Source organism: Podarcis erhardii (genome assembly GCF_964252035.2).
Source record: "Podarcis erhardii genome assembly, chromosome: 13".
Classification (NCBI taxonomy): domain Eukaryota; kingdom Metazoa; phylum Chordata; class Lepidosauria; order Squamata; family Lacertidae; genus Podarcis; species Podarcis erhardii.
In genome coordinates, this window is record NC_138502.1 from 8,190,106 (window position 1) to 8,213,186 (window position 23,081).

The window sequence follows — 23,081 nt, forward strand, 5'->3', positions numbered from 1 at the left end:
AATTGAGCCAATGCTTTTCAAGAATGGAATCTGTTCGGCATTCACAGAAAGAGTTAAACCCAATATATATTATAACAGTAACTTACTAGAAATGCTGGAGGACTCAAGGATTTTGTTACCAACTTTCACAACCAGCAGAGCCAATGCAATTCTTCTATATGGAGAAAGTAGATTTAGTATATGGTTGTCAAGTGCTTTAAGCATGATGGAGTTTACTCAGCTACTATTTCCTCAAAAGAAGTCACATGCAGGAAAAGTATGGATTACAACTACCCAAACTGATTTCATATTATATAGCCTTCAAAAAAAAATTAATGTTAAAATATGAATGCTCCATGGTGCAATATCCTTTGCAATTCACTCCAAGGAGATTCACAACTTTCAAGACTTTCTTCGGAGTGTATACCCTCATTGGACAGAGGCAGATGGTTTTATCCAAGATTTCTGGGAAGATGCATTCAGTTGTTCACTTTCAAATGCCACTCTCTCAGCAACCATGTGTACTGGAGAGGAGATGCTGGAGAGCCTTCCTGCACCATTTTTTGAAATGAGCATGACTGGCCACAGCTACAGTGTTTATAATGCTGTCTATGCTTTGGCACATGCCTTAAATAGCATGCACTTGGCTGCAGTCATCTGCAAATGGAGAGGTGCTAGGGGAAGACTCTCTCCTCAATATGTAGAACCTTGGCAGGTATTGTTCTCTGTTACAAAGCATTCACTGCATTGGTACATTATGTGAGTTGCCATTTACTTATCAGTAAAGAAATAAAAGAATAAAACTTAAGAAATTAAAAATGAACCTTAAGTAAATTTATTGTATGAAAGATGGGAATTAGAATATTTCCTATAATGATACTAAACAGACTTTAGATGACACAGACTTTCAGAACCAACAGGTTACAAACAACTACCTCCTTCATGGTGCAAACCCCTCCGTTTTCTCCAAATATCCCTCCCCACTTCTCTCTGTCTCTCTTACCTCTCCAGTTACCCAGGGGTGTGAGGTTGGGGGCCCCGGGCGCATAACTCTGAGCAAGTACAACCAGGACCCCAAGCCCAGGCACTGGTTTTTGCAGGGATCTTCATATCCAAAAGAAAACAGAAGAGCAGCCCATCAGGCCTCATCCCCATCTCCTCATCTTTCCCTGTCTGTCAACCACCAGGGGTTTCAGGGCCCTAAAGTCTTGCTGGCTGATCCCCAGAAGAGGCTAGCAATTGTGTGATCACCATCACAAGACCCTCCCCACTTCTCTCTGTCTCTCTTACCTTTCCAGTTACCCAGTGGTGTAAGGTTGGGGGCCTGGGGCTCATTGGCCCTGGGCACATAATTCTGAGGGAGAACAACCAGGACCCCAACACCAGGCACTGGCTATTTCAGGGATCCTCATATCCAAGAGAAAACAGAAGAGCAGCCCATCAGGGAGCTGCCACTAACTGGGCACATCTGGGAAGGCCCTGTCCCCAGCTCCTCATCTTTCCCTGTCTGCCAATCACCAGGGGTTTCTGGCCTCACTGGTAGGTCCCCAGAAGAGGCTAGCAACTGTTTGATCACTGTCTCTAGACCCTGCTTTTCTCCCTTCTCCTCTTCTGCCTTTGGGTCTGGATTTCAGTCTGGCGCATCCTCTTCCTGCTCCCTTAACCCTGTTGCCTCTTCTGTTTCTGAAAGCTCTTCCTCCCTATCGGCTCCCTCTTCTCCCACTGACCACTCCTTGTCATCCCACCACCAAACCCCTGGCTCTGAGCCTCCTTTCCTTGGGGTGTCCCTTTGGGGTTCCCCAGCTGCTGCTTCCTACCACTCCTCTGCATCCAACATCCAACCATGGTCAAATCCACTCTATAAACTATGGAAAGGTCCAGTCCGATGTTCCCATATTGCATTCCTATCGTTTGAGGACATAAGCTCCCATCTCTTCTCTTACATGACTTCTCAAATTCCATCCCTTTCTTGGATACAGACAAAGGCTGGTCTCAAGCAAGCAGTCTATGGTCTCATCTCTCCATAATATATTTATGCAAGTCTGTTGAATGTTGAATTGGCACTGATTCATGATTTCCTACTCCTCCTGTATGTGCAACTAAAATATGGATGCTCTTCGTAGTGAACTGAAGTGTTCAACTTTGATTCTCTTTCCACTTAGCTCCACTCATTCCTGCAAAGAATCTCATTCAACAACAGTGCTGGAGACGAAATTACATTAAATGAATATGGAGAGTTAGCAGCTGGCTTTGATATTACCAACTTGGTCACTTTCCCAAATAATTCCTATGTCAGAATCAAAGTGGGCAGGTTGGATCCTCAGGCCCCTCCGGGCAAAGAGTTCACCATTAATGAAGACAGAATCAAATGGAACAGACGCTTCACTAAGGTATGGGAATACTGATATCTTCTTGAGTTTGTATGATGCTTACAACAGCAGCTTTTTACCCCACTGTATGTGCCACTTGTGTACCTACGGATCATTTCACGCTATTAGTCCTCCTTTTTACCATTAAATCACCTGATAGTGGATATTTGATAAATTCCCCCAAACAATATCATAATATTGAACTCTTCCTATCTATTTGGATAGGTGCCACCGCTTTCTGTATGTAATGCCAACTGCCATCCTGGTTACGGGAAGAAAAAGAAGGAGGGAGAGAAGTTTTGCTGCTATGATTGTAATCCATGTCCAGAAGGAATGATTTCAAATGAGAAAGGTTAGAGATGACATCTTAAGATACTGCAAAAACTCTGGGCTCCTGGCAATTTTGTTGACATTAAACTGCTGCAGGAGAAAAGGCTTAAATTAACAGATGTTTTCTTCTCTAAGAATTAGGTTGTTTGACAATAGGGTGAAACTCTTATCAAACTCACTTTTCTGAGATCCAAAGATTTAAGCTGTAATGCATTTCTCATTTTGTTGTACTGTTTATGTGGCTCTAAGAAAAAGCAGGGAGACAATAAAGAAAAAAAAGATGTTACCCATGTAGAAAATTCCAAAATTGAAACACAACTTTTATTTTTGATACACCTAGTACTAAAGCATTTGGACTTCAAGCTCGTATACATTCTGACGTAGAAAAGACTATACTAAATGGACTACTGATGAGGGAATTCTTAAGAATACTTTTGGTTGCTTCAAATTGTCACACACTATTTGTGTATTTTCAGACATGGATACATGTGCCAGTTGCCCAGCAGAACAGTATCCAAACAGCGGCCAGGATCTATGCATTCCTAAGATTCCAAACTTCCTAGCCTTTGATGAAACCTTGGCCATTTTTTCATCTTCCTTTGCACTTTTATTCACTCTAATCACAATTCTAGTGCTCAGCATCTTCATTAAGCATTGCAATACAGCCATAGTCAAAGCCAACAATCGAAGCCTCACCTATGGTCTCCTTATCTGCCTCCTCTTGTGTTTCCTCTCTTCTTTGTTGTTTCTCGGAAAACCTAATATGGTGACTTGCCTTCTCCGACAAACTGCTTTTGGCATTGTCTTCTCTGTGGCCCTCTCCAGCATCTTAGCCAAAACCATATTGGTGGTTTTGGCATTCATGGCTACCAAACCAGGATCCAATATGAGGAAATGGGTAGGCAAAGAACTGGCTTATTCCATTGTCTTTTCCTGCTCCATTGTCCAAGTAGGAATCTGTGTCCTCTGGCTGGCAACCTCTCCCCCATTCCCAGATGTGGACATGCACTCAATGCCTGAAGAAATCATATTTCTTTGTAATGAAGGGTCAGTCTCCATGTTCTATTGTGTTTTGGGCTACATGGGATTACTGGCCACTTTCAGCTTCACGGTGGCCTTCTTGGCCAGGAAGTTGCCTGACAGCTTCAATGAAGCCAAGTTCATCACCTTCAGCATGCTGGTCTTCTGCAGCGTTTGGCTCTCCTTCATTCCAACTTATCTGAGTACCAGAGGAAAATACATGGTGGCTGTGGAGATCTTCTCCATCTTTGCTTCTGGTGCTGGGTTACTGGCTTGCATTTTTTTCCCTAAATGCTACATTATTGTGGTGAGGCCTGACCTGAACAACAAAGAGAAGCTAACACAAAGAAAGGTATAAATGAAAGTGGAATTTGTGTTTCTGTTGAGTCTTATGGACTTGGTGGCGGGTATCACTTTCCGAGTTCCTGCTCTGGATCTTTGTAGAGTTTGCCTCTTAACTGTTTTGTCTGCCAAAGATGTCCCAAAGGCAATGGGCACAGATTTTTCCTCAGGTTGTAGTCCCAAAGCCTTTTTCACAAATGAGTAATGCTGTAAAGCAGTGGAGGTTTAGGTTCAAAATTTCCATCTCATAGGTGGGCTCCCTTCCTAGGTTTACGAGACCCATCTGACCCTCATTTCCCTCTACAGCACCTGCAGTAGCCACCTTTTTAAGCACTGGGCCCACTTTTGCTCTTATCTGCTATGTCCTGTCTTTGCATGCAGAGAAATTCCCTAACAGACTGAGGATTTGAGGCCCATTGGCTCCCCTCACCTGGTTTAGGGAACCAGTTGAATCTGTTTTGTGGGATGTGGCTGCTGTTGCATGCTGACAATTTCTAGGAGCCACAGGTGAAAACTGAGTGAAGGGGTGGGGATCAGAAGTAGACAAACTACCCCAGAAGAAGCACAACTTGTTACCCGCTAGAGTTACTACCCCTCCCTAACACTCCATACACCCCTGTCGTGTATTAAAGGTAAAGAGACCCCTGACCATTCGGTCCAGTCATGACCGACTCTGGGGTTGCAGCGCTCATCTTGCTTTACTGGCCGAGGGAGCCAGCGTACAGCTTCCGGGTCATGTGGCCAGCATGACTAACCGCTTCTGCCAAACCAGAGCAGTGCACAGAAACGCCGTTTACCTTTCCGCCGGAGCGGTACCTATTTATCTACTTGCACTTTGACGTGCTTTAGAAGTGCTAGGGTGGCAGGAGCTGGGACCGAGCAACGGGAGCTCACCCCATCACGGGGATTCGAACCACTGACCTTCCGATCAGCAAGCCCTAGACTCTGTGGTTTAACCACAGCGCCACCCGCATCCCTTAAACATTGCTGCCTCTCCCCATCCGGGAATCGAACCCCGGTCTCCCGCGTGACAGGCGGGGATACTTACCACTATACTAGCCTGTCATGTCTTACTGTATATTTAAAGCAAATGGAATCTTAATAGCAAAACTCTCAGCCTTTTCATTTAGAAATGGTTAAGTTCAGTTGATCAACATTCTACATGTACTGTATAAATGATTGTTAATAAAAAGTCTCTTATCAATTACTTCATGGTATCTACAAATTCATCTTGAAGACAAAAAAGCGTACCAGAAACAAAAAACATTGTGAAATAGTTAAGGGCTCTACATTCTTTATCTCTCACCCACAAGGCAGCTGAGGAATAGAAGTAGGAGAAGTTTAAAACAGCCATTTCCCTTGTTTTTTTAAATAGTTTTAAGAAAGAAAAGGAGCAGAGATATGCAACAATATCTGGAGGAAAACACATTGGATATTACTAACACTAATAGGACAAACCTTTTATTTCTGAATTATACTTCTAACCAGTTTGAAAGAGAGGTCTCAGAGAATATCTCAAGTAAGCCCATTTTTAAGAATACAGATGTGTTGTTTCTAAAGTTGATTCTAAAGTCTATTTCTGTTATAATAATTTTTATTAATTTTCAATTACCATCCAATAATAGCATCATTAAAACAATATCAAATTGTAATACTAATACTAAGCACTCAAATACTGAATCATATAATTTAGGTGCCCCTCCCCACATGCTAGATGATTTCCTTTATTTCTGCATTCCAAAATCTTATTAATTTCTATTATATTCCAGTCAAAATAATAATCCCTTATACAACAACTGCAATATTAATATTTTCTATTTGTATTGACACATTGATTCATAGAACTGCAAATGAGGCACTCAAACTACATCCTTGTTCTTCCAATGTGTAGCAGATATGCTGTCCATAGTGTTTCTTCCAGTCCTTCTAAAATGTTGTGTCTATTGTGACAGAAATGTTAGTTCCACAAGTATTTCTTTTTACTTTTTTCTCCTGCCAACAAATGGATAAATAACAGCTGCCTCTGACTGGCTGTGGTTCCAGGAGGGAGAGTTTAAAAGGAGCCAATTTCAAGGGAGATGGGCTTAGACTGTGGTTAAGAGTGGGGTTGAGTTGAGGTGGTTGAGGAGGGAGGTTGGGATTTAGGTAGGGAGATAGGATAGGAGTGTGGAGGAGGGAGAGTTGGTTCTGGAATAAAACATCCACTCCGAGTGTACCGTGAAGGACTGAGTGTATTGTCCTGCAGGAGTAAAAGGACCAAATCTTTCTGGGAGACTGAGGGTGAGGCAGGAGAAGGAGACTTCCAAATCCCAGTGAAGGAAGGGGGGTGAGCCCTTAAGACTATTGCTGAAAGTACCTCAGGAGCTGCATTTGTTAAAGGGGTGGGTAAATGAAGGAAAGTACCACCTTAGAAAGGAACCAAACTATAAAGCCCAAACCTCAGAAACTGAATTGAAGTGAACTAGCGTATTCTTATTGAAGTAACCTATGTTTCTCCACTTTTATTATACGACCTTGTTTTTAAAAATAAATCTTTATTGTTTATTTAAAGAACAGCTGGTTGAGACTCCAACTTTTTGGTTATCCCCCTCACAAAGATCCCGCCACAGGATATGCTGGGATTGTTAGGGGGTTTTTTTTAAGCCTTCGGGTAAAAAGTTGTTCGGTGTAGTGGGAGCAATATATTAAAGTGAGAGCAGGCACATGGACGTGAGTGGTAACTGAGGCACCAAGCTTGACGCATCCATCTTTTCCAAGTTCTTGCTGTTCTCCATCATGCTTTGTGTGGATCTGATATCCCATTGATCTATTGATGCTATAATCCAGTGCCCCCACTTCTTGATAAGGCAAGGATGCTATCCAGAACTGCTGCCACCATTCAGTTAATGTGATGGCAAACTATGTCTGATCAGTGTTACATAGGTGGGAGAGTGATGGATACCACAGTACTAACAAATTAGGAAGCGGGGAAAGGATGGGGCCAGCTCAACTCTAGCCATCCTGCTGACCTCGTAGGTTCATTCCTTGCCTATGATTTTGTCATGTTACAAATGTAATTACATTGGCAGATCCGGCTTCCTGTCCACCAGCTGCAGTAATAGATGCTTTTGGATTCAGTATCTGCAGTCTGGATTCAGACCGTTCCTCCTCGGCTGGAAAAAACCCGGTGAACACAGCTTTTTTACTGGAAGCCGAATCACAGGCCAAAGAGATGCAGTGACTTTTGGAAACTGTGGGATAACTGCTTCTCCCAGGGCATGATGGGAAATATCAACAGTTGCAGGAATGAAGGATCCAGCACCATATATGAACGGGAAAACATCATGGGGGAAATTGTCACACGCAGGAAGAAATAAGGATTGCACTTAGAGTTCCTCAATTGAAACTTTATAATTTACCTAATATACCAACACAAATAGAAATCACAAGACTGTAGCTGTTATCTAACAGATTGCTATATGTACATGGAATGCAATGGAATTTATTAACATAGTGGAACACAGAAATAATGAAGAAGAATGAAGCCATCAAATTTAGCATGCAAGGGGAAACATTTAATTAAATCATATAATTGACATTTGAATAATTGGCATTCATAATTGCATTAATTAGATAAAATTGGTATTGTTATATTGAGGTCGCTATTGGAACAATGTTGGTAAATGAATAAAGATATATATTTAAAAATTAATAACAGTTATATTTTGGCAGTTCCCCTACTGCTGATGCTCCATAGAATCCAAAAACACTGCACAAGTGATTCTCTCCCCTATCATTACTCAAATTACAATAATCAAACTACCTGAGTGAACCGCCAAATGCAACGGTGTAAAAAAAGAATCAACAAGCAAGCCTGAAATGATTATAAGCTCCTCTGTGCTCCATAGACAACTAGGCAGGGCTCTGTTACTTATCAGTTATCAGTTTCCCTCTTTCATATCAAATCACTTCATCTTATTTGGTATCCAAGGCATTTTGTTGTGACAGTGTTCAAGCTAACAATAAGGTGGATACATGTCCCTTAAAGTACCAAATTGACAGAGTCAGCTGCCACACAATTTGTCTTATTCAGATCAGGTGGAGGAGAGGAATAATACTGTCGAGAGAAGCAGGGGAGTCCATGCAGACAAGGGTATTTGCCATCAGGATGTTCCTCCTGCTGCTTCTGCTGCTCCCCAATATAGTGTCCCAAGGACAAAGTGCTAAATGCGCAACAAATAATCCTGTTCATGTTCCACACGAGTGGTATGAGCCAGGTGACCTGGTCATAGGTGCAATGGCATCTCATATCTATTACATAAACCCCAAATTATCCTTCAAGAAACACCCTTCCCAGGATTTCATTGATGCCCCAATGTAAGTAACTGTTAATTAATATTATTTTAATTATTCCTTATATGCTATATCTGACAGAAAATAACTTTGATTGATTGCTATAGAACTTTATTTTTTAAATGTGTGGAGAGATTTTATTAGAAATCTGTACATAAAGGCTATGTGCATATTGTCGATGAACAATAAGCTTTCTTGAGTCTAATTGTGTAAAGAGAGATCGAAAAGAGAGTAGGAGAAAGAGAAAAGAGGTGGCATAAAAAAATAGGAAAAGTATGTAGCAAAGTAGTATGGTACTGAAGTTTTTGATGATACCTAAATTTTCAAGGTGGCAAAAACAAACACGGGTTGCCGAAGATATGAAGAAATGTGCAACAGCTTTTTTAATTACACGGTATTCTTAGATTGCCCAAATAAGTAAATAAGCTTTGCTGGCTTTATCCTCTATATGCAGGCAGATGAATCTCTGTGCACTGTTTAATTTTCCCATCAAACAAAATCTCACTTCATTTGCAGGGTGTTGACAAAGTTCTACCAGCAAATCCTGGCTTTGGTCTTTGCTGTTGATGAGATCAATGAGAATCCCAGGATGTTGCCCAATGTCTCTCTCGGCTTCCACATCTATGATAGCTATTATGATTCAAAGATGACCTACCGAAACACTCTGGACCTGATCTTTAAATCACGTCACTTTGTTCCCAACTACAGGTGTGGCATCCAGAAAAATGTCATAGGAGCCATTGGGGGACTCAGCTCTGATACCTCCTGGTGCATGGCAAACGTCTTAGGTCTTTTCAAGATTCCACAGGTAGAATATGGGTTTTGGAAAACAGAGTTTTCATGCTTTCCTTGCTGTAGGAATCTACTGATTCATAAATATGGAGTGGGGAAATAGACAAAGTAAAAGGGCCATAATATGCATATCCAACAATGTGTGTAAGAAGGGCAATTTGTGTTTAATAGATGTAATAGAAGATTTCTCTAAAGCTGCAAGGTTTGTAAACCTAGACTGGTTCATATTCATCAATCCTGAAAGCACTGCACTGGGTTCCTGTGAGGTACTGAATATAGGACATTGACACTGGCTTCATAGGCAAAAATAGCTGAGAACACATTAACTAAAAATGTTCCTGCCCTTAAAAATCAAGATACTCCTTTCCCAAAGTATGATATTAATCAACATTGTTCACTTTCAGAGGCTAATTGAAAAAATGTTTTCTTGCTTTGTTCTGGCATTTGTCATCTGTCACTTCAGAGCCCTATATAGTGGTGTCAGCATTGTGCTATTCTGCTACATTGTAGTATTTCATTTTAGTTGTTTTAAATAGTGCTGGTACAGTATTTTGTATTTTACTGATATTTTATATGATTTGGTTTTGTGCTCAGAGATGAATAGTATACACAATCTAATGTAGATCTTCAGGATTTCCCAGGAAATCTTCCTGAGAGAGTTCTTAGTAGATAATCAACCTCTCCCTACAATCATTACAAAGGTTACAGATCAAAAGTACATGGTCAACAATTTCTATCACTCCACTTCCACCTTGGAGTTTTGCTTAATCATCCACTTAGTATATTAACATGAGCCATGATAAATGCTCCCCTATTCTTTTTTTTAAAAAAATATATTTATTAAATTTTCCACTTTAACAATCCTATCCAATGATATTAAATATTCCAAATTATACATATTATTCAACAATCAAACAGTCCAAATATTATGCCAAATTATAAAAAAAAAAATTGGAGGTATCTTCCCATGTTCTGAGGTCGAGGTGGTTCTGATCATCTCATACTTCTGCTGCTTTCATAATTTTCACGATAGTTCCCATAAATTATTCCGATCTTAATCCTCATTACATTTCACAGCCTCTGAACAAGCGAGATAAAACAAAACAATATATTCTGTGTGGAATTTACATCCTGAGTTCCCTCTGTATGTTCACGATGTCTCTTCACAAAATGATGTTTCCGCCAAGCCAGTCCAAAAATCTTCTCACTTTGGGCAGCAGCCATGTCAGTCCAGATAAAATCAGAGCACAGAAACACCGTTTACCTTCCCACCGGAGCGGTACCTATTTATCTACTTGCACTTTTGACATGCTTTCAAACTGCTAGGTTGGCAGGAACTGGGACCGAGCAACGGGAGCTCACCCCGTCGTGGGGATTCGAACCGCCAACCTTCTGATCGGCAAGTCCTAGGCTCTGTGGTTTAACCCACAGTGCCACCCAGGTCCCCTAATGACTATTAGACTCATATTATATCACCAAATACACCACCTCTCCAGTCTCGCTTGCTATAAATAATCAGGCAGTTGATTCTTTCTGAGGAGGATTTTGCCATATAGCATAGCAAAACAAAATATTATAACAAAGGAGGCTCACCCCCCCCACCACACACACTATTTCAGTTCCAACATAACAAGTCTACATAGATGTTTATCCTTTTTCCGTTCAAATCCTTTTTAACACCTCAGTGGATGAATTAATTAGCAGAGTAGTTTCTTCCCCTTCCCTCAGATCATGTTCAATCTTAAATCCAATTTTTCATCTTAAGAACTGGAAGCTTGCTGCTAAATGGAGGCGACTTTGGAGAGTTACCAAGAAACAATCCAGGCTTTCCATCCAGCCCCCCCAGCCCCCCCTTCCTTCTGAATTTGGGACCAGGTGTTGGGAAATCTGTGGATGAGCTGCCCCTCCCCAGCCTGGGGAATGTAGGGTGGCTGATTACCCCCATCTCAGCCTCTGATTCCAGAACGTACAGCGGTGATGGAATTCAGCAATCCTCCATCTCAGCTTGCCGGAAGCTCCTCCCCCAAATGCTCCCCTATTCTTGGATACAATCAATATGTACAAGAATGAAGCTGTGATGATGCCATAATAATAATAAATATCAACAGAAAACATTGAGCAAGGTTATCTGTGTTTTCCTATGTAAGCTGGGGTTGGTGCTGTCCCTAAACTTGGTAAACTTGGGATATAGATACAATATATATTCAATATTTTAGTGTGTGTGCGAGCACATGTTTATATTTGAATAAATAGGAATATCATGAGTTCTTGTTTCCACTTGGAAACGTTTGGTTTTTGCTTTTTCCAGATTTCATATGGTTCATTTGAACCACCCATAAATTATGGAACCAAGTTCCCTTCCTTTTACCGCATGGTCCCCAATGAAGACCTTCAGTATCAGGGAATTATCCAGTTACTTCTGCATTTCAGATGGAAATGGGTTGGGCTCATCACTCCAGCTAATGAAGCTGGAGAACGTTTCTTACAGAAAATTGAGCCAATGCTTTTCAAGAATGGAATCTGTTCAGCATTCACAGAAAGAGTTAAACCTAATATACATTATAACAGTAACTTACTAGAGATGGTGGACATAAAGAGTTTGAAACCAAGTTTCGCAACAAGCAAAGCTAATGCAATTCTTCTACATGGAGGAAGTAGATTTAGTATATGGTTGTCAAGTGCTTTAATCATAATGGAGTTAACTCAGCTACTATTTCCTCAAAAGAAGTCACATGAAGGAAAGGTATGGATTACAACTACCCAAATTGATTTCATATTATATAGCCTTCAAAAAAAAATTAATGTTAATATACGAATGCTCCATGGTGCAATATCCTTTGCAATTCACTCCAAGGAGATTCACAACTTCCAAGACTTTCTTCGGAGTATACGTCCTCATTGGACAGAGGCAGATGGTTTTATCCAAGATTTCTGGGAAGATGCATTCAGTTGTTCACTTTCAAATGCCACTCTCTCAGCAACCATGTGTACTGGAGAGGAGATGCTGGAGAGCCTTCCTGCACCATTTTTTGAAATGAGCATGACTGGCCACAGCTACAGTATCTATAATGCTGTCTATGCTTTGGCAGATGCCTTAAATAGAATGCACTTGGCTGGAGCCATCCGCAACAGAAGAGATGCTGGGGGAAGACTCTCTCCTCAATATGTAGAACCTTGGCAGGTATTGTTCTCTGTTACAAAGAATTCATTTCATTGATACATTATGTGAGATAGCATTTAATCATCAGTAAAGAAATAAAAGAATAAAGCTTAAGAAATTAAAAATAATCCTTAAGTAAATTTATTGTTTGAAAGATGGGAATTAGAATGTTTCCTATAATGATACTAAACAGACTTTAAATGACACAGACTTTCAGAAGCAACAGACTACCAACAACTACCTCCTTCACGCTGCAAACCCCTCCGTTTTCTCCCCATATCCCTCCCCAATTCTCTCTGTCTCTCTTACCTATCCAGTTACCCAGTGGTGTAAGGTTTGGGGCCTGGGGCCCATGGCCCCGGGCGCATAATTCTGACGGAGCACAACCAGGACCCCAACCCCAGGCACTGGCTTTTGCAGGGATCTTCATATCCAAGAGAAAACAGAAGAGCAGCCCATCAGGGAGCTGCCACTACCTGGGCATGTCCTGGAAAGCCCCGTCCCCAACTCCTCATCTTTCCCTGTCTGTCAACCACCAGGGTTTTCTGGGCGCTGAAGCCTCACTGGTAGATCCCCAGATCTGTGTGATCACTGTCTCTAGACCCTGCTTTTCTCCCTTCTCCTCTTCTGGATTTCAGTCTGCCACAGCCTCTTCCTGCTCCCTTAACCCTGTTGCCCCTTCTGCATCTGACACCTCTTCCTCCCAGTTGGCTCCCTCTTCTCCCACTGACCACTCCTTGTCATCCCACCACCAATCCCCTGGCTCTGAGTCTCCTTTCCTTGGGGTGTCCCTTGGGGGTTCTCCAGTTGCGGCTCCCTATCACTTCTCTGCATCCAACATCCAACCATGGTCAAATCCACTCTATAAACTATGGAAAGGTCCAGTCCAATGTTCTCATGTTGCATTTCTATCCTTTGAGAACATGAGCTCCCATCTCTTCTCTTACATGACTTCTTAAATTCCTTCCCTTTCTTGGAAACAGACAAAGGCTGGTCTCAAGCCAGCAGGTGTATGGTCTCATCTTGCCATAATATCTTTATGCAAGTCTGTTGAATGTTGAATTGGCACTGATTCATGATTTCCTACTCCTTCTGCATGTGCAACTAAAATATGGATGCTCTTCATTGTGAACTGAAGTGTTCAACTTCAATGCTCTTTCCACTTAGCTCCACTCATTCCTGCAGAGAATCTCATTCAACAACAGTGCTGGAGATGAAATTACATTAAATGAATATGGAGAGTTAGCAGCTGGCTTTGATATTACCAACTTGGTCACTTTCCCAAATAATTCCTATGTCAGAGTCAAAGTGGGCAGGTTGGATCCTCAGGCCCCTCCAAGTAAAGAGCTCACCATTAATGAAGACAGAATCAAATGGAACAGACGCTTCACTAAGGTATGGAAATAACGGCACAGTCCCTGAAAACCCAGAATTTGTGGTTATGCACAAAATGGGATGTAACAAAAGCACTTCATACATTATTCATTTTGAAATTCACTAGAACCTGAAACCACTTCAGACTAGTGATGAGTCAGAATAGAGGAGTGCTCCCAGACCTCTTGTTTCAAACGGAATGCAACTCCTCCCAGAACAGGTCAGGAGGAGGAACCCAAAGCATTTCTCTCTGAGACAGGATGTGGCCTAACAGGAAACCACAACCCAAAAGTCATGAAATGATTTCCTAGTCCTAGTTGCTTGTAATGAACCAGCAGGTAGGAGGATAACCACTATAATGGCTTACCTTTAATTCCTTGTGCCACCACAAAGGAACACCATGTAAACTCCTTGAAGCAAATGCCGTTCGGTGGTGACTCCATCAAAAGGCCAAGCCAGGGGTGAAATCACACCAAATTCTAACACAGCTGTAATGTTGGATGGTCCAGGCATGAATACTGACATCTTCTTAAGTTTGTCTGATGCTTAGAACAGCAGCTTTTTACCACAATTTATGTGCCACGTGTACCTACGGATCATTTCATGCTATTAGTCCTTCTATTTACCATTAAATCACCTGATATTGGAAATTTAATAAATTCCTCAAAACAGTATCATAATATTAAACTCTTCCTATCTCTTTGCATAGGTGCCACCACTTTCTCTATGTAATGCCAACTGCCATCCTGGTTATGGGAAGAAAAAGAAGGAGGGTGAGAAGTTTTGCTGCTATGATTGTGATCCATGTCCAGAAGGAATGATTTCAAATGAGAAAGGTTAGAGATGACATCTTTAGATAACGCCGAACCTCTGGGCTCCTGGCAATTTTGTTGACATTAAACTGCTGCAGGAGAAAAGGCTTGCATTAACAGATGTGTTCATCTCATTTGTCAGAGTCACCCGTGGTCCCAGCTCACAAGAGACCAAAGTCCACTCCAGCTTATGTACAAAAGCTTTTATTGAAGAACATTATTAGCTTCACATCCGAGCTCCGTGACTCTACGTCTGTTACCCTTAGACCGCTGAAGTCCCCTCTGAGTCGGTCCCCCCTCTACACCAGTTTAAGAGGCTTGTACTGGTCCACCTCTTTCTCTCTTTCCTTTTCCGCAGGGTCTTTCTGCCCCCCTGTGTTCTCTCCCTTTGGGACTCTCCAGAGGCTGAATCCTCTGCCGCCTCCTCCCCCCTCCTTCGGGCTTTGGGACCAGGCTCCTCCCCAGGACTCTCTTCATTTCCGCGCGCCTCCCATTTTGAACTTGGCGCGCGTACGTTGCTCCTGACCTTCCCTTTGACAGTTACACTGCCCTCGATACTACTTTCCTCCCCTTCCGGCAGGACGTTTTGCCCTGATCTCCTTCCCCTCTCTGCTTCCTGTTCTGCTCCTTCTGACACACTGGTCACTCCTCCCCCCTCACTCCGTTCCAGCGGAGCAGCCGGTCTCGCTCTCCAACTCCCACTGGGGGTTCCCCCTTCGTTTCCCTGCTCCTGACTGCTTCCCCCTCTAGCTCCCCTTGGCTTGACCAGAGGGGCTCCCTTTTGGGAGTCCTCCGATTCACTGGACGGACTCATGGACAATCTTGGGTCATTGTCATCCTCTTCCTCGTCACTCTGGAATCCTTCCCCCTCACTCTCTGTCTCCTCCCTCATCTGCGCCTCTCTCCCTGAACCCCTGACATCATTGTTTATAGATAACACCAATATATTTAAATCTTTAAAACATCTTGAAGATTTCTTTTTTAAGTGGAAGCTAATATATTTTACCTCCAACTTCTACAAAATTGGGGTGGAATAGAAGTGGTGTTTTCTCCTCTAAGAATTAGGTTGTTTGACAATAGGGTGGAAAAAGCCTCATTAAACTCGATTTTCTGAGATCCAAAGATTTCAGCAGTAATACATTTCTCATTTTGTTGTACTGTTTATGTGGCTCTAAGAAAAAGCAGGGGGACAGTAAAAACAGATGTCACACATATGGAAAATTCCAGAATTGATACACAAGTTTTATTTTTGATACACCTAGTACAAAAGCATTTGGGCTTGAAGGTCTTATACATTCTGACGTAGTAAACACTATGCTAAATGTATGAGTGATGAGGAAATTAATAAGAATACTTTTGATTACTTCAAATTGTCACACATTGTTTGTGTATTTTCAGACATGGAAACATGTGTAAGTTGCCCAGCAGATCAGTATCCAAACAGCGGCCAGGATCTATGCATTCCTAAGATTCCAAACTTCCTAGCCTTTGATGAAACCTTGGCCATTGTTTCAACTTCCTCTGCGCTTCTATTCTCTCTGATCACAATTCTAGTGCTAGGCATCTTCATTAAGCATCGCAATACAGCCATAGTCAAAGCCAACAACCGAAGCCTCACCTATGGTCTCCTTATCTCCCTCCTCTTGTGTTTCCTCTCTTCTTTGTTGTTTATCGGAAGACCTAATATGGTGACTTGCCTTCTCCGACAAACTGCTTTTGGCATTGTCTTCTCTGTGGCACTCTCCAGCATCTTAGCCAAAACCATATTGGTGGTTTTGGCATTCATGGCTACCAAACCAGGATCCAATATGAGGAAATGGGTAGGCAAAGAACTGGCTTATTCCATTGTCTTTTCCTGCTCCATTGTTCAAGTAGGAATCTGTGTCCTCTGGCTGGCAACCTCTCCCCCATTCCCAGATGTGGACATGCACTCAATGCCTGAAGAAATGATATTTCTTTGTAATGAAGGGTCAGTCTCCATGTTCTATTGTGTTTTGGGCTACATGGGATTCCTGGCCACTATCAGCTTCACAGTGGCCTTCCTAGCCAGAAAGTTGCCTGACACTTTCAACGAAGCCAAGTTCATCACCTTCAGCATGCTGGTCTTCTGCAGTGTTTGGCTCTCCTTCATTCCAACCTACCTGAGCACCAGAGGAAAATACATGGTGGCTGTGGAGATCTTCTCCATCTTTGCTTCTGGTGCTGGGTTACTGGTTTGCATTTTCACCCCTAAATGCTACATTATTGTGGTGAGGCCTGACCTGAACAACAAAGAGCAGCTAACACAAAGAAAGGTATAAATGACAGTGGAATTTGTGGCTCTGTTGGGTCTTAGAATACATGGACTTGGTGGCGGGTATCACTTTCCAGGTCCCTGCTCTGGATATGTGTAGAGTTAGCTCCTTAACTGTTTTGTCTGCCAAAGATTTCCCAAAGGCAATGTGTTCAGATTTTTCCTCAGGTTCTACTCCCAAAGCCTTTTTCACAAATGAGTAATGCTGTAAAGCAGTGGAGGTTTATGTTCAAAGATTCCTTCTCCTAGGTGGGCTCCCTTCCTAGGTTTACGAGACCCATCTGCCCCTCATTTCCCTCTACAGCACCTTCAGTAGCCACCTTGGTGAGCACTGGGCCCACTTTTGCTCTCATCTGCTATATCCTGTCTTTGCATGCAGAGAAATTCCCCAACTCACTGAGGATTCGAGGCCCATTGCCTGCCGTCACATGGTTTAGGGAGCCAGTTGAATCTGATTTGTGGGATGCGGCTGCTGTTGCAAGCTGACAACTTCTAGGAGCCACAGGTGAAAACTGAGTGCAGGGTGGGGATCTGAGTTAGATAACTACTCTAAAAGGAGCACGACTTGTTCCCCGCTAGAGTTACTACCCCTCCCTAACACTCCATCACCCCTGTCATGTATTACTGTATATTTAAAGCAAATGGAATCTTAATAGCAAAACTCTCAGCCTTTTCATTTAGAAGTAGTTAAGTTCAGTTGATCAACGTTGTACATGTACTGTATGAATGATTGTTAATAAACAACAACAACAATCTTTATTACGGTCCAGAGACCAACAAAACATTACAAATCAATACAGAGTTCATACAGCCTACCTTCAGGTTAATCAAGCACTTTGTTTGGAATATAGGGCTCATTTGTTCTTGCAACCACCGAAAGAAACTTTGCCACTGCCAAAGTTCTAGCTTTTGTCTGGTCTTCCAGTAGGAACCTGACATAGTGAGCCTCTGACTTTCCCAGGAAAGGCACCAGCAAGGGTAGTATCAATTCAGCCCTGGCCTGCTCATACTTCGCACAATGTAACAAAATATGATTTATGGAATCGATGTCTTGAGCACACGAGCAAAGTCTGTCCTGGTAGGGAACTCCTCTCAACCTAGCATCCAGCACTGCAGAGGGGAAGACATTCAGTCTGGCCTTGGTAAAAAGCCTTCGATAGTTAGGTACTGTCAGGTTTTTGATGTAAGATGTTAACTCAAAGACATACCCATATTGAACTCCTGCTGCCAGTGGACTACAGACTGCATGTGATCGAGATCGCAAGTCACTGTGTGCATTGTCCCATAATCTTTGCTTTAAAGCCTTTTGGGCGCCTTCATAGCAAATTCATCTTGAAGACAAAAAAAGAGTACCAGAAACAAAAAAACAATGTGACATGGTTGAGGGGTCTACATTCTTTATCTCTAACCCACAAGGCAGCTGAGGAATAGAAGAAGGAGAAGTTTAAAACAGTCATTTCCCTTTTTTAAAAAAATAGTTTTAAGAAAGAAAAGTAGCAGAGATATGCAACATTATCTGGAGGAAAATACATTGGATATTACTAACACTAGTAGGACAAACCTTTTTTTCCTGAATTATACTTCTAACTAGTTTGAAAGAGTGGTGGCAGAGAATATCTCAAGTAAGCCAAATGGCTTCAGAGAATACAGATATGTTGTTTCTAAAGTTGATTCTAAAGTCTATTTCTGTTATCATTTTCATCATTAAAACAATATCAAATTGTAATACTAATACTAAGCACTCAAATACTGAATCATATAATTTAGGTGCCCCCCACATGCTAGATGATTTCCTTTATTTCTGCATTCCATAATCTTATTAATTTCTATTATATTCTGGTCAAATTATAATCCCTTATACAACAACTGCAATATTAATAACTTCTATTCATGTTGACACATTAAATGATTCATAGAACTACAAATGTGGCACTCAAACTACATCCTTGTTCTTCCTGTCTGTGGCAGTTATTCTCTCCGTGGTGTTTCTTCCAATCCTTGTAAAATGTTGTGTCTGTTGTGACGGAAAAGTTGGTTCCCCAAGTATTTCTTTTTACTTTTTTTCTTCTGCCAGCAAATGGTTAAAGAGCGGCAGCCTCTGATTGGCCTTGTTTCCAGGAGGGAGAGTTTAAAAGGAGTTTAAAAGGAGCGGATTTCAAGGGAGATAGAGTTAGACTGTGGTTAAGAGGGGAGCTGAGTTGAGGTAGTTGAGGTGGGAGGTTGGGAGTTAGGTAGGGAGATAGGATAGGAGTCAGGTTGAAATATAAAGATTGTGGAGGAGGGATAGTTGGTTCTGGAATAAAACATCCACTCTGAGTGTACAGTGAAGGACTGAGGGTATTGTCCTACAGGAGTAATAGGACAAATTCTTCCTGGGAGAGTGAGGGTGAGACAGGAGAAGTAGGATCTGAAAGAGATGAGTCTACTTAGGTCTCAGACTAATCTGGAGGGGAGAGACTCTTCTGAGGAAAGAAGAGACTCCCAAATCCCAGTGAAGGAAGTGGGGAGGTGGGGAGCCCTTAAGACTTTTACTGAAAGCACCTCAGGAGCTGCATTTGTGAAAGGGGCACGTAACTGAAGGAAAGTACCACCTTAGAAAGGAACCGAACTATAAAGCCGAAACCTCTGAAAGCGAATTGAAGTGAACTAGCGTATTCTTATTGAAGTAACCTATGTTTCTCCACTTTTATTATACTACCTTGTATTTAAAAATAATTCTTTATTGTTTATTTAAAGAACAGCAGCTTGAGACTCCAACTTCTTGGTTATCCCCTCACAAAGATCGTCCACAGGATAAGCTGGGATAGTTAGGTTTTGTTTTTAAGCCTTCCGGTCAAAGGTTGTTCAGTGTGTTGGCGGCAATATATTAACGTGAAGCAGGCACATTGTCAGGGAACTGGGGGCTGAGAAAGGGGAAACGCTGGGGAAATATAGAGAGCAGCCTCCGATAATGAGCAGCTGCACCTCGTCAGAGAGGGAAGATGAGGAGGGGCTATCAGGAAGCAATGAATCAGGGAGGGAGAAACAAGTTCCGGGGCTTCGCTCTTTACGTAAGGGAGGAAGGAAAAGGGGAGGCTTCAGGAAGTTGTTATGCTGGAGAGGACGAAAGGAGGGGGCAGTTTCGGCAGCTGACACCAACTGAGAAGGGCGTGCTTTTAAGAGCTCCGGATTGTAAATAGTATAATGGACTTAATAAATCTTGTAAAGCTGGCTGGAGTCTCGGGCTCTTATCTCTTCTAGCACCCACCAATCATCTTGACAGCTTGCCGAAACTCATATGCCGGGTGCTAGCAAGAAAGGACAGATAACAGCGATGGAAGAGGCAGCAAGGAAAGAATTTGCTGAGTTGAAGCAATCTCATTTGCAATTGGAAGAGCACGCGCAGGAACTGCGAATTAGTCTGGAGGAGAGTCGTTCGCAAAATAAGGAACCAAGGGGTGACCTGCTGGGAAGGAAAATGCCTTCATTGGTTGGTAGGTTCGATGGGGACCCTCAGGAATATTTGAGCTTTAAGACTGAAATGAAATATGCATTGGAGCTCCAGGGGAATGAATTTGCTAACGATCAGTAGAGAGTGGCATTTGTAATCAGTCATCTATCTGGGACGGCTAGGGAATGTGTGAGGCCCCTAATTGCCACCGGTAACGATGCACTCCGGTACTTGGGGAAGATTTATGAGGCAATGGATGCCATGTTTACAAATGAGAGCCAAGTTGATATGACTCAGCAGCAACTACTGGCTTTGAGGCAAGGGAAACTGACTGTCCACAGTTACTGGTCTCAATTTGCCATGCTGGTCCACAAGCTGGGCTGAGATTTGAGTTCTTAACCAGTGCAGGCCCTTTTTAAGGCAGGGCTAAATTCAGACATGAGAGATGAGCTTTCAAGAGGCCCCTGGCCCAAAGATATGGACTCGTTAACTAAGGCTGCCTTAGCTGTTGGAATCAGACAGGAAGCCCATTTGCTGGAGAGGCGGGAGAACAGAGGGGAGGGTTTCCATGGCAATCGCATTCCTGAGATGCTGGCAGGGGCTACTCAAGGTCGGAGTCAGCCAGAGCCCATGGAAATCGACTCAGCCCGCGCATGGGAGCATTCAAAGGTCCAGCCACAGGGCAAAAAGGAGTGAAAGGACTGGCAGGCTGCTAAGAAGTGTTTTCTCTGCCAGAAACCAGGCAACTTTGCCAGAGTGTGTCCTGAACGTAGTAACTGGCAGGGAATGGTGGGGGCCACTCCACAGGGAGAAGAAGAAGTGCCCCAGATGCAGGGAATCAGGAAAGCATGGCTGGTGGGAAACCAGGGCAGCAACCAGGCAGGAGCAGCAGCGAAGATCCCCGACCAGGCCACCCCAAAGCAGGCATAGTGGTTAGGGTGCTGCAGGAGCTCCCAAATGGCCACACAATGGAGGTCCACGCCTTAGGGATTCGGGGGCCAGTTCTAACTTCTTCAGCAGGGACTTTGCTGCACAGCACCAGCTGCATCTCCTGCCCCTTGATTTTCCTCTGCAAGTTACCACGATTGATGGAAGGGAACTTTTGGGAGGGGAAGTCATGCATCAGACTCCTCCCATGTGAATGCGGATTTCCACGCACTCCGAGACCGTCACTTTTCACGTAGCCACCTTGGCTGGGCCACCCATTATTCTGGGAATGAGTTGGTTGGCCTTGCATGACCCGGTGGTTTCTTGGCACCAGTGATCCCTGTCTTTTGGGTCGACTCACTGTTTGGAGAACTGCCTGGAAGGAGGAGAACCTTGGGAAAAGAAGGCCCAGGTGGCGACAATGTGCCTGGGGAAGAAAGGCGAAATCCCTCCACAATACAGGGACTTGGCGGAGGTGTTCAGTGAAAGAGAGGCCGGCACGTTACCACCTCACCGGCCATATGATTGCCAGATTAACTTGGTCCCGGGGGCCAAGCTACTGGTGGGTAAGCTGTACTCGATGTCCGACCAAGAGATACAGGAGTTGAAGGAGTTTATTGACAAAAACTTGAAAAGGGGGTTCATCAGGGAGTCCAAGGCAGTGGGTGGCAGCCCTGTGTTCTTTGTGGACAAGAAGACAACGAAAGAAAAGAGACTTGTAGTTGACTTTAGAATTTTGAACTCCTTGATGGAACCCCTGGCCTTCCCCATGCCAAGAATTGACAACGTTTTGGCAAGAGTGCGGAAAGGGAAAAATTTTACTAAGCTAGACCTTGGGCGTGCACAATCTCATTAGGGTGTGAGAGGGAGACGAATGGAAAACCACAATGTTTACCCCCCTTGGGGCATTTGAGTATCTCGTTATGTCCTTCGGCTGACAAAGCGGAAGCCCATGCTTTCAGGCGTTCATTCACCACGTGCTGGGATTGCTACTGTACCGTAACTGCATTTGTTTTTTGGATGACATTCTGGTATACTCCGAGAACGAAAAGCAGCATGTGGAGGACTGCGTGAGGTTCTTGGGAAGTGCCAGTTCTTGGGAAGGTTCTTGGGAAGTGCCAGTTCCACATGAGGGAAGAACTTTGCATGTTTGACTGCGCCCATAACTGACTGCCTTAGTGGGAAGAAGAAGTGGACTGAGGTGGCGCAAGAGGGATTTGAGAAACTGAAGAAGGTTTTTGCCTCGGAGGAGCAGTTATTGCACATCAACCCTGACATGCCGCTGCGAGTGGAAACTGATGCGTCAGACCAGGCCATCAGAGCGGTCCTGATGCAGCAAGATGGTAGGGGGGATTGGAGACTGTGCGCCTTTTTCTCCAGGAAACTGAAAAAGTCGGAGCTAAATTACAGTATTTACGAAAAGAATTGCTTGCTATTTTTGCAGCTTTTAAACAGTGGAGACACTTCCTGATTGGTGCGAAACATCCGATACAGGTGTGCACGGTTCATAAGAACCTGGAGTACTGCCGGACGGCGCATGTGTTGTGCCAAAGGCAAATATGCTGGGTGGAGTTTTTTGCCAACTTCAACTTTAGGATTCAATACGTTCTAGGAGAGCAGAACGTGAGGGCGGATGCGCTATCATGCAAACCGGAGTACTGGGTGGAAGAGGGACCTCCTGTAGCCAGGCTCATGTTCCCAGAGAACAGTGGGGGGGTCACTGGTGGAGGACAATGAACTGGTGCAACTGATCAGAAATGATGCTTTTGCTCAGCGGTAGCTGAACAAACTTAAGGAAAACGGGGGAGGTGAGGGAGGTTTCGAGGAGAAAGGGGGGCTTTTGTTCTATCGGGGGGCACTGTATGTCCCAGATGAATCCCTAAGGGCCAAGATCCTCAAGCAGCTCTATGACAACCCCACT

The 23,081-nt window shown here is 43.3% G+C and overlaps 2 protein-coding genes across 2 annotated transcripts; both read left to right on the forward strand.

The window, feature by feature from the left end:
- Positions 1 to 3,156: 3,156 nt before the first annotated feature.
- LOC309328387 (vomeronasal type-2 receptor 26-like) lies at positions 3,157 to 4,056 on the forward strand (the record flags this gene model as incomplete). Its single annotated transcript, XM_081838383.1, has 1 exon — positions 3,157 to 4,056. The coding sequence occupies one exon, from the start codon at positions 3,157 to 3,159 to the stop codon at positions 4,054 to 4,056; it is 900 nt and encodes a 299-aa protein (XP_081694509.1).
- A 4,260-nt stretch (positions 4,057 to 8,316) lies between these two features.
- On the forward strand, positions 8,317 to 16,810 carry LOC309328539 (vomeronasal type-2 receptor 116-like; the record flags this gene model as incomplete). The annotated part of the gene is made up of 5 exons (XM_081838536.1): positions 8,317 to 8,396; positions 8,889 to 9,180; positions 13,492 to 13,719; positions 14,408 to 14,471; positions 15,909 to 16,810. 5 exons carry the CDS (start codon positions 8,317 to 8,319, stop codon positions 16,808 to 16,810), a joined length of 1,566 nt encoding a protein of 521 aa, XP_081694662.1.
- Between the last annotated feature and the right edge of the window lie 6,271 nt (positions 16,811 to 23,081).